A 12294-nucleotide genomic window follows, 5' to 3' on the forward strand; every position below is an offset into this window, starting at 1 on the left:
CTGGTTAGATGCTGCTTATTAATAGTCAGTACGTAGTTGTTATGTTTAGGTATTGGGCAGGATAAGGGATGTAAAATATGGCCATACAGAATAGTTGCTTTATAACTACTAATAAACAGCCAATATGTTAATAATAGGCATGCTAATAAAAAACTTGTTAATAATGAGAATTGGTCCCTATAATAAATTGGTACCGACAAATGATTCCCACTGAATTTATACTTAACATGCTGCTATGCTTAAAACACAAAACGTGTATTATAAACAAATATTGGTTAGTAGTGAATTTTAATTAGGTGGAATAATTTGTTAGGACCAACTAAATGGTTTTTTTGGGGGGGGGGTTTTACTGAGCATGTCATGTGATGATGGCAGAAACAGTCTTTTGCAAGGCATCGTAACTTTGCTCTATTCTGTATAGAACATCTTTTGCACCAGAATTGCCTAAACAGGATTGCCTTTGGTGCCTAAAAATGCTGTCTAGGTAGGGTTTGGATTTAAGAAAAACTGCTTCATCAATATGTATTCTTGGTCTCTCATTTAGGTGATGTTATAGTGGACATAAATGGTTCGTGTGTGCTGGGCAAGACCCATGCAGATGTTGTCCAGATGTTCCAGTCCATTCCTGTAAACCAATATGTGGATATGGTCCTGTGTCGCGGATACCCACTGCCAGAGGACACTAATTCCAGCGAAGAGGGCACAGGCGACGTAATATCTGCTGTGCCAGGAATTGACGGACAACCCATTCATTCAGACGGGACCCCTTCCATGCAGGACCTCCATTACATGACCACCGATGGTAGACATCCAGTTGCAGCAATGCCCAACGGACGGTACCCAGAGGCGGGAGACAGCACCCTGCTGCAGCCTGAGCTGGTCAGCGTGCCTTTGGTAAAGGGGCCGAGTGGATTCGGCTTTGCCATCGCAGACTGTCCACTGGGCCAGAAGGTGAAGATGATTCTGGACGCGCAGTGGTGCCGAGGTCTGCTGAAGGGGGATGTGATAAAGGAAATTAACAGGCAGAACGTTCAAACCCTCACCCACGCGCAGGTGGTGGACATCCTCAAAGACCAGCCCATGGGCAGCGAGGTCAACGTGCTGGTGCTCAGAGGAGGTGAGTGATGGAAACAGTGTGACCTAGGGTCCAGTTACCTCCTAATTATTTTTGACGACACCCCGTTGCAGGCCTCATCTGGCTATAGTGACAGTTAAAGGGATAGTTTAGTGAATATTTTTTTTCATCATTTCCAGTGTTTTTCATACAGTCAAAGGGGGTCAAATGTTGAAAGTCACATTTTTTTAATTCCCTCTAGTTTTGAAAATGTTGCGTTCCACACAAGAAAGTAAGTCAGGTTTTGAAGGACATCAGCCTGAGTAAATGATGATGACAGAGTTTTGATTTTTGGTGAACTATTCCTTTAAAGAAAGAGAGAAAGCAAACTCGGAGATAAAGTTTGGATTAAAATGATTTATGCAAGCTGAAGATGTGTGAAGAAGAATAGAGCGAGAGACATAACAGGGAGGATAGAGATAGACGGTTGTGTTTGTGAGTGAGAGATCTTCACATTTTAGTGAGACTGATCATTGTAGATCACTAATACTGTTAACGCCTGAAGGAAAAAGCATTCACGCTTACACACAGTAACACTGAAAATGGATTGCACAATATCAGTACAGCAGGTTATTCATTTGTGAAGTAATCGAAATAATGTAATGTTATTCCATAAACTCCTCATTTGATTACAAAGTCTCTTCAATTTCAGTTTGTGCTGCTGCGGTTTGTGGACACTTTATTAATAGTTTATACATGAGACAGCTGTTAAACCAGTTCTCCTGAGCTCATAGAGAAAACCCCCCAACAGGTTTAATTGAACTGAATCCTGTATTTGCATGCACAGCAGCGGGGGGGCGCAGAGCAGCTATACACACAGATCTATATTGAATCAAGTCTGTGGTTTGTCTGGAGCCCAAGTCAAAATATCAGGTTCTGTGTTCACTTACTCGCTTTCAAGTTTCGGCTGTCACAGCGCAGCTATCGGATTGTGGCTGCAAAAGGTCAAGCGTATTCATAAGCAAGCTTTTCTTCTCTGACTTACACAAACATGATTAAATGCAAAAAATCTCCACCAACCACAATGTACCGCAGGTGTTGATGTTATATATAGTAATTATTACATTTTTAAGACAGCTAGGTCTTGTTAATATTCACAGTTAACTTGCAGGATTTACATATTGCACACACACACACACACACACACACACACACACACACACCTGCCACTGATCATCAAGCTCTGCATTGTGTGTATATTATGTCTTCTCAATTATTTCTCCAATAAGTAAATGCATTGTAGAGTACACTGCCCCTTAGTGGCCACTTTAGATTTTTTTAAGGTTTTGCACTCTATTAATATAAGCTAGACTGAAACCCAGCTTCAGGATTGAAACGTTTTGCCTTTTCATAAGGTTTTTTGTTTGTTTTGGTTCCTTTGCACTACCATGCAAAACTTTGGAGTACGTAAGAATATTATATATATATATATATATTTTTTTTTTTTTTTTTATGTTTCTAAAAGATCTGATGATCACCAAGACTGCAATGGTTTAACCAAAAATGCAGTAATTTATGTGAAACCTTATTTCAATTTAAAATAACTGTTTTAATGTTTTAAAATATTTTTTTTATTATTCTAGTGATGACAACGCTGAATTTTCAGCATCATTACTCCAGTCTTCAGGGTCACATGATTCCTCAGAAATCTGCTGAAATATTTCTTCTTATCAGTGTTAAACAATTGTGTTGCTTTTTGTGTTCTTTGCTAAAAAAGAACAGTACTTTGGAACTTGACTTGATTAATATATTTGGCAGGGCTCTTGATATTGGTATTAAAGGTGAAGAGTGCAACAGAAAATACAAAAACTTTTAATTCTAAAATACTTTCTCCAGCTTGTAAAATGCTTACAGAAAACCATTTAAGGGCTGATTTATTTTTGTTTGTTTCTGACAACAGCTTTGGCTCAACCAATGCCATGAGTTTGGGGTGGGGCTAATATTTATCTGAACAATGATGGATGAGGAAAAGTGTGCTGTAAAACATTTTGAAGTAATCATATTTCATCTGGAGTCGTTAATGATGCAAAAAATGGCACACTTCACTGTTAAAGGTTTTTAACGTACTAAATAAACTGATGAATTAAATTTCTCCTGAAATAAATTGCTCCAGTTATATAGTCTTGCAACATACCTCTTCAACTGTACTTGCTCATTCTCATTCCCCTCTTTATATCTGTTTGTGCTTGCAGGTCAGACCTCTCCCGTGAAGTCTCTGAAACCTGTAAGTTCAGCTAAATGTCTTTTAATTACTCAGTGTTTGGGATTTAATTTAGACACACTATGGGATTTTGATGTAATGAAGATGAAACAGGATGAATTATTTATCTGCCTCTTTCTGGGTTCTTCTGCGAAGCGTGTTTCGTGCAGTCATACATTATTCACGGAGCAAGTGCCAAACGCTATAATGTTATTTTAAGAGCAGGATGTGGTTAATCACTCTGAGGCAAACACAAGTTTCAGCAGCAGACATCACTGCTGAGTCAACAGGGCCCTCAGGAGCGTTTCTCATACAGGCTCGAATGATGATTATCTGATTTAGAGCAGGTTTTGTTACATTGTGTTCAACGTGAATATAAACATTGTGAGTCATAAGGACACGTTTTCAAAATAAGGAAATTACTGCTTGACTTGTACATGATTAAACAGATCTTCCAGTCAACTAATGATGTAAAATGATGACAGAATTACCATTTTTGGGTGAACAATGCCTTTCGTATTGAGAGACGTCCGTGTTTGGCATAGTACTTGGGCTGTACTGTTGATGAATATTTGGTAATGTTTCATCTGTTCATTTAGATCACTCCAGCTATTCCCAGTACCCAGAAGCAGGACATTGCCGCCAGTTCTGTCAGTACTGAAACTCCCAGTGCGGCTGAGCCTGGGCCCCAGTCCCTTCCTTTCCCTCCTCATGCCATCCGCTCCAGCTCCCCAAAACTGGACCCGTCTGAGCTCTACCTCAAGTCTAAAGCCCTGCTAGACAGCAAACGTGAGTTCAGCCTTGACTTATGGGAGTTAGTAGTGGTCATGTGAAACAGATTTGCTGTTTAAGCTGTTGTATTTATGGCTGACAGCTAATTTTGCTTTTTTTTTTTTCAGCCATCAACACTAAAGAACTGGACGTGTTTATCAGGAGGAACCAGGAGACTGGATTTGGGTTCAGAGTGCTGGGTGGAGAAGGACCGGATCAGCCAGTAAGCGTTGACGTGCTTTGTAGTGTTTCATTACCATATTGTCACAATGGGAAATGATGTGACCTTCAACCATGCCATCTATCTTTAGGTGTACATTGGCGCCATTGTTCCTCTGGGTGCCGCAGAAAAGGACGGGCGTCTGCGGCCTGGAGATGAGCTCATCTGTATTGACGGCGTTCCTGTCAAAGGCAAATCTCACAAACAAGTTCTGGAGCTCATGACCAACGCCGCCCGCAACGGGCAGGTGATGTTGACCGTGCGCAGAAAGCTCACCTCTCCAGGTTTGTACCCTGCTGTCATGTATTGTGATAACTGCATGCTTGTGTTTATGTTCTGACAGCCGTAGAAATCCTCCAGAGGTTTGTCATATCCAACCATGTCTGAAAAAAGATCCACTCCCTGTGGGAACTGAGCGATTCGCTCCATTAGTTCTGATTAAAGGACCGAGCTGAGTTACAAAATAATAACCACAAAATTAAAATTTAATGACCACTGTTTTCAGTCAAAGCAGAAGACTATTTAACAAAATAATGACACAATGCACTGAGTAACTATAAAAGAAAGACGCCGTGAGACAACACGCACTGGGTAATTTGGGTGAAAAAAATTAGGTTATGAAGCCATTATGAAATTTGGCTTTATGCCTCATAGCAGTTTTTTCAACACTTTCATAATGTTCCCTTTCAGTTTTGTTAAAGCACACTGGGATTTTGTTCGTTTGTTTTACTTCATGTTGAGCATTGGAAGAGATTTTTGCCAAATATGTTTCTTAGTGAATCATCAGACCCAGATGGAATCAGGCAAACTGTTTAAAAAACAATACAATAGGTGAAAGTCTAAAATTAGCTCTAGGAAAGCAAAATTTGGCTTTGATGAGTATCTAAAACAATTACTTGCCAATGACCAAACAATAAGTAACAGCAAAAAAAATTATACATAAACAATCCCGTTGTGATATAGAGAATAGATTTCTATTTAATTTAGAATTAATTTGTAATTATGTTACTTATCTATTTACTTACTTACTTACGTGTGTGTGTGTGTGTGTGTGTGTGTGTGTGTGTATATTTGCATATGCATTTTTTTTTTTTTTTTTATCTTAATCTGATAAATATCTTATTCTGATGTATGTGACCGGGGGCTAATTTTGAGCTGCAGGCAAAAAAAATAAATAAGAATTTACAATTACATTTACAAAATTACATTTTGGTCAAATTTGAGGTTTTCACAAAATCCCAGATAGCTCACGTACGTTTGCAAGATGTCTGTTAAAGGTCGCTTCATCTGGAAAGCATATGCTTTGTACAAACATCTGATAGACTTCTTTAAGATATTACATGCAATCTAAATCATAAACATTGAACATCTATTTAACATCTGATAGAAAATGTCCTTTAGATGCATCACAGATGAGCAAACACTCAAAAAAGCATGTGCATAAAGATGCATCTCTCGGTCTTCGTCCATTTAAACTCTGAATATTGCATATGCTTGAGCAGAAAGAGAGGAAGATGATGGGGGTCAACCACAGGTCCCACATGCTCCAGCGCTGGTCAACGGCTCTCCCAAACCGCCCCTCATCGAGGTGTCCGGCCACAGCCACCCTCAGCCCTACGACGTCACTCTTCAGCGCAAGGACAACGAGGGCTTCGGATTCGTCATCCTCACCTCTAAAAACAAGCCTCCGCCTGGAGGTTAGAAATGATTTTCAAAGCTTGTTTCCTCTCCTTGTGTGTCTCTGTCTGTCTCTCTGTCTCACCCCACCCTAATTTTCAAGCTTTTTGCTACTTTGCTGTCAGCTTCAGAAAGTACAGATTGTTCTGCTGCATTAGATGTGCAACTACAGACTCAAAACATTGTTGAAAATGTGCCTGAAATCTACACTACATATTTCTTCTATTGCTTGAAAGTGTGATCTACTGTACAATGCAGTTACAATAATATGTTCAAAGCTAGCTTTACTGTAAAGTATTACAGTAATAAACCCAGAGCTGTAACAAAAACACTTATTTGGATATAATGGCTATTACCATTAGCTCTGAATAAGGACAAACGCTGTGAAGGTTTATAGGATTTATTTATAAATTTATGGTGTAAAGTTGAAAATGTAGTTTGAAACTGAAGCGTATATTTTCGTCTGCATGTCTTATGCTGGGCTTCGTAATTTTAACATTGAAAAAGTACTTTTATTTACACTTTGAATTACCATATATAACCTGGCATGTTCATTTCATAGTTTACGTACTGTGTAATGCAGGGTGTTTTTCCTGATCATGTGACACATCTGTAAATCTTTGAGAATAATCCGATTTATTTATAAGTATCAGTTTCCAGAGTTATCGAAAGCACTTCTCAGTGTCTGTCAGTATATCTAAGTTGTATAAATGAAATAAGCATTGATCTCTGTCTGTCCTCAGTTATCCCACATAAGATTGGTCGCATCATAGACGGCAGTCCCACAGACCGCTGCGGTCGGCTGAAAGTGGGCGACCGCATCTCTGCTGTGAATGGCCAGTCAATTATTGAGCTGTCTCATAACGACATTGTGCAGCTCATCAAAGAAGCTGGAAATGCTGTTACCCTCACGGTGGTGCCTGAGGAGGGTAAGCTTTTGGGGAAAATATATTTTCTCTTCATTATTTTGGTGAACAGTGAGCTGATGAAAGGATGCAGCAGATTGCATACGTATTTGTTTTTTGTAACATTCAGTTAGGTAAAACATTTGACTTTGAGGATTAAAATGTAAACTTGGGATGGAGTTGTGTGTGTGTGTGTGTGTGTGTGTGTTTCTGCCAGACTGATAATCCTGTTTATTTTTCAGAACACAGCGGACCTCCGTCAGGCACTAGTTCAGCCAAGCAGAGCCCATCTTCCCAGCACCGAGCCGTGGGACAGCAGCCTGCCAACCGAGATGACAGGTACAAGCTTTATCCAGACGGCCAGATCAATCACTACACACACAATCACAGTCCTTACAGTCAACATACAAACCTTTTACGGTTTCATTTCAAAAAGTCCCAATGTATGACTATTAATTATTATTTTAAGAGCTATGAGATGAGATGAGATGAAAAATCAAAAATCTACTATTTGACTTCGGAACAAAATATTTTTAATTTCCAATCAAATTGTAATTTTGAGATTTTGTTGTTGTTGTTGTTGTTATATGTAAGATACATAAAATGAGAAACAAGACAAAGTAAATGACCATTCAATTCTAACATTCCAAAACAATTCAGTGATTTAAAAATGTGACATTTTCATAATGTTCATGATCAAATGTTTCTGTGATGCATGTACACAATTGTTCAGTTTGGGGTCAGTAAGGATTTTATTTTTTAATAAATTAATACTTTTATTCAGCAAATATGCATTAAATCATTTAAAAGACATTTATATAGTACAGACATACATAATGTTACAAAAGATGTATATTTCAAATGAGTGTTTTTTTTTATATAAATGTATTTTAGATTCCACAAAAATATTAAGCATCGCAGCTGTTTTCAACACTGACAAATGTTTAATGAGCACGGAATTATTAGAGTGATTAGAGTCAAATTAGAATGATTTCTGAAGGATCATCAAAACCCAGCTTTGCCATTCAGGAAATAAGTTACATTTGAAAAGAAAACTCTATTACAGTTAGTCTACGTTAACAGGAGAATTTCAAAAAAATCTTAGTATCACCAAATGCTTGAATGGTTTGTGTATGTCCAAATAATATAAATTAACAAATAATATAGCTAAAATGTATTGTCTTTTATACCTGCAAAAAACAGGGCCCAAGTTAGGAATGTACACATCCTGCCCTCTCTACTTCTACATCTTTCCAATTTCAATGACCTCTCTCCATTACTCTTCTGTCAAGAAGGCTCAAGAGCTCTCTTTTCATTTGGGTTCCAAGCACATGGTCCAACTCATTCTTTTCAGCATAAAATTGAGTAGACTTGTTGTGAACTCGCTCTATAGTCAAGGTTCAGATAAGAAGGGCAGCCACTGTCAAAGCTTTAGCCCACAATTAAGAGCAACAAAAGGATGTAATGAGCTCCGCAGACCATTGAGGTCCTGAAGAGTAGCTCGCAGCCTCTTTGTAAGAATCATGATCATGAACTCACATGAACAGAAACGCTCTTAGCTGCGCTGGATAATATGACGATGGGTGAAGGGAGATGCTTTCATTTGTGCACCAGTTCATTAAATGCCCTAAAGCAGCATTTAATTGTGTGTCATTTAGGAATGGCGTAGAAACGGAAGAGAGGAAAGACACTGTGACCCGAGCAGAATACAAATCTGTCGTCTCCTCAGGACCAAAGCAGGTGAAGTGTAAAGGAGACAATGGCAGTTCTTCAAGTAATAATTTGTGTAGTAGTAAGAGTTCGCACATTATTATGTAACTGACTTAAATGATTAATTTTTATGCAGCTCACATTTTATGAAGATTAAATTCAATTTAAAACTTTGAGATGGAAGCATTTGGGGGATTAATATTATACACACATTGAGGAATAATACTATAGGCTACAGTGACTTTATGAGCTATGAAATGAAGGAAATGTTTAAAAAAAAGTAATATATAATGCTAATGACAGTGTTTATATGCAAATCAAGTGTCGTTTCTCATTAGCACGGACAGGTGTGGTAGAGCAGCTTGTTTTTGCACTCAGAACAGAATGTTGTGATATATTTAGTGTTTTAGCAAGAAATGTGTGATTATATATTTGCATAGTTCAGTGACTCAACAGTGCAATTAAATGTAATGTGAACAGTCTTAGGTTGAAGTTAGACTGTGTTGAACTGTATCTTTTCAAATGCAAAAAAAAAAATGTAACTGATCTCTCTCTTTTCAGGGCTGTTATCCCGTGGAGTTAGAGAGAGGACAGAGAGGTTTTGGCTTCAGTCTGCGAGGAGGGAAGGAATATAACATGGGCCTCTTCATCCTTAGACTAGCTGAGGACGGTCCCGCACTGAAGGATGGCAGGATACATGTAAGTTCTCATGACATTAACACATAATACACAAAGAACCTTAATGAAAAAAAAAATATTATACAGTTAAATTATATAACAAGTAAAATAAAAATAAATCAGTGGTTCTTGTTAACATGACAGAGGAATCTGTGTTTGTAACTTCACAGGTGGGAGATCAGATTGTGGAGATCAACGGTGAACCCACACAGGGCATTACACACACACGGGCCATTGAGCTCATCCAGGCCGGGGGCAATAAAGTGGTGCTGCTTTTGAGGCCCGGACTTGGCCTGGTGCCTGATCATAGTGAGTCTATTTAATACCTGACCTCTCAAACAATGAACGGCAATGAACCGACATAGCTGAGAGACGTTCTCCATCCCAAACCACCTCTTTAAGTTTAAGAAGTGCAGCAGAGCTCATTTGAATTCCGTCTGCTTCATGAACTGAGAAAAATCAGTTCCCTCAAGCCTGCATGTTCCCTTCTGAGAAACAAATCAATTCTGAAGATGGGTTTGTTTTCTACTGCTGTTTCAAAAGCCATTGAAAATGCACTGTGACTGTTATCTTTCCTCAACAGAGTGTTTTCTAAAGGTACTTCATGCAACATGTGTCCTCTTGTTCAGAACATTATTATAAAATGGTCATGTAGAGTATAACCACGGTGGATTTAGTGAAATATTACAATCATCATCACACTTACCTTTATATTGCCTAAACATAGCATGCATATTGATCAAACACTAATTGCCAAAATAGATAAGTATGCACACGATTACTCAATAATTAGTGAATGAGGACTATTACGTGATTTGGGTTTGTTGGTCATATGCATGTTATGTCAGACCTTCCTATCTTCATGCATTGCTTGTCACTCTTGCTTCCTGTCTCAATTTTTGCTGGTTTCTTTTTCTGTCTGGGCACTGTTCTCTGCACCTCTTTCTCTTTCTCTCTTCCTGATTTAGGTCTGAACTCTTCCTCCTCCACATTGTGCTTCCACATGAAACCAGAGCATCACTAAAGGCTTCTCTGCTTTTCTTGGTCTGTCCCTATAATAACTTTGGTAAACTTTGCATTCCTCCTCTATGCTTATTTTGTGTATGTGCAGTTTTTTTTCTCCTTTCCTTTGCCTTAAAATTAACCTTATGCTTTTGAATGTCACTAAAGAAAAGAAGGAAACATCGGTGATCACAATTCATGATCATATATTTCTATATAAACACACAGTAATGACTAGCCATTTAGATCAGTTTCTTTTTTTTGTGATTTTATTTTTTGTTCACATTTTTATTAAACAATTATCACATAAGTTGTTGCTTTAAGTCAATGTAAATTTAAATAGGAAAGATTTACGAAGGATTTACAGTACAATATTTTTAAACCAACATTTTTCCAAGAACCCCCTGGAGTTCATGTGCCCTTAGTTGGGAGAACTGCTCTGGAATGATGCTATGTGACCAAATATATTTCTTACCAGACAGTTAAATGACAAAGAAATTGAAACCCATGTCAGGAGCCACCAGCCTGGTTTAATTTTCGGTTCTTGTTGCTTCACGTCCGGCGGCGTGACATTTTTATCTTGAGAGAAAATAGCAACTTTTCCATTCTGGGTCTAACTCTTTCTCATAGCCGGTTTCAGCTGCTCAATATGTCACTGTATCTGGAGGCCAGAAGCCACTGAAGACTGAAAACTGTGACAGTTCAATTGAGAATCATGTCTCTGCTGAAATGCATTTCAGAAGACTGGTTAATTATGTTCAGTCTATCAGGGGTATTCTGCAGATTTGCTAAATCCAATTTGCAATGTTTAAACATGCACTCTGTCATTTTTTTTTCCTTCATTAAAAAGTTTTACACAAAGAAATGAACAGCACATTTTAAAAATATATTTCAACTACATTGTACATTCACTCCAGTCATACTGTATCAGTAGTCTAATATTATTATAGGCTATAATAATTCTCCCTGTTATTATACAGTTTCTTTTAATGACTAAATTAATCATGGTGTGATTGCTACATCCATATCACAAGGTTTCAGTATAACAGCTGACCGGCACAACAGAATAATAGGTACACCTTAATTTAACCCTCTGGTATTGTTCATTTGGGAGTCACACTTCACGGTCCAAACTGACCGAACACCTGAAATGTAACTTTTTTTATTTTCAGTGAAATCATTCTTACATATTTTGGGTTAATAATATTTTTTCTTCTTTATTTTGAGAGAATTTAATGATACTAGTTAATATTTCTGCAATAGTTGTGTTAAACGTTTTACCATTGAAAAGAATAAAAATAATATTATTCTAATATTTTTAGCTTACTTTTCCATTATTGCAGTATTTCATGTTAAAATAGAGACAATGCCTTTAAAATGTAAATTTTGAAGGCAGATTAGCCATCTGGTGCCAGTAAAAAAAGAAAAACCTCTGCAATTCCATGGTTTAGCCACTAGATTCCTATGTAGCTCTAAAAGGCTTATTAAGTGCTGGAGTAAGTTTTAGACATGAATACTTGTTTCTATTAAGTTGTGGATTTGGATGAATATTTAGTCAATCTTAAAGACAACCTTTTGTAAAGGTTTAGATTTTTTCTTTGTCAGTTTTTGCATTACATTTACTAGTCAAACTACAGTCAAACCCAACACAGAGAAAACATTTAGTTACACATAACATAAAAATTTAACAAAAATGAACAGGAATGCTTTATCAGAGGTTAATCAATCTGATTTCAACCTCTCATTTGAGTCTTACAGCTCAAGTTTTCCATATTGTAACAGCAGCATCAGTTAATTTGTGTTTCTGTTTTATTCTCTTGATGCTTAAGAGTGTAACCCCTTCCTTGGTGTCTGTGTTTTTACTGCGTTGTGACTGAATTATTGATTTGATTTCACACATTTGCAAAATCATGCTTTGTGTTACAGTCACAGTAGTTCATATACACGTTTGTGTGTTTGTATTTTTCACTCTTGATATTTTAGTGACATTCTTTTAGTTGCAGTGCAAAGATTTGTA

General features: G+C 37.6%; 1 protein-coding gene across 1 annotated transcript in view; it reads left to right on the top strand.

Moving 5' to 3' along the window:
* Window positions 1-12294, top strand: part of LOC113065504 (membrane-associated guanylate kinase, WW and PDZ domain-containing protein 3-like) — a 128867-nt gene that overhangs the window by 112779 nt on the left and 3794 nt on the right. Inside the window, exons 11-21 of the mRNA XM_026236792.1 lie at window positions 545-1117; window positions 3307-3338; window positions 3914-4103; window positions 4214-4308; window positions 4397-4589; window positions 5808-6002; window positions 6726-6911; window positions 7130-7226; window positions 8546-8627; window positions 9159-9296; window positions 9446-9584. Coding sequence (XP_026092577.1) covers window positions 545-1117; window positions 3307-3338; window positions 3914-4103; window positions 4214-4308; window positions 4397-4589; window positions 5808-6002; window positions 6726-6911; window positions 7130-7226; window positions 8546-8627; window positions 9159-9296; window positions 9446-9584 — 1920 coding nt within the window. The remainder of the gene's footprint in view (window positions 1-544; window positions 1118-3306; window positions 3339-3913; window positions 4104-4213; window positions 4309-4396; window positions 4590-5807; window positions 6003-6725; window positions 6912-7129; window positions 7227-8545; window positions 8628-9158; window positions 9297-9445; window positions 9585-12294) is intronic.

The sequence above is a fragment of the Carassius auratus genome, chromosome 48 (genome assembly GCF_003368295.1).
Source record: "Carassius auratus strain Wakin chromosome 48, ASM336829v1, whole genome shotgun sequence".
NCBI classification, from domain to species: Eukaryota; Metazoa; Chordata; class Actinopteri; order Cypriniformes; family Cyprinidae; genus Carassius; species Carassius auratus.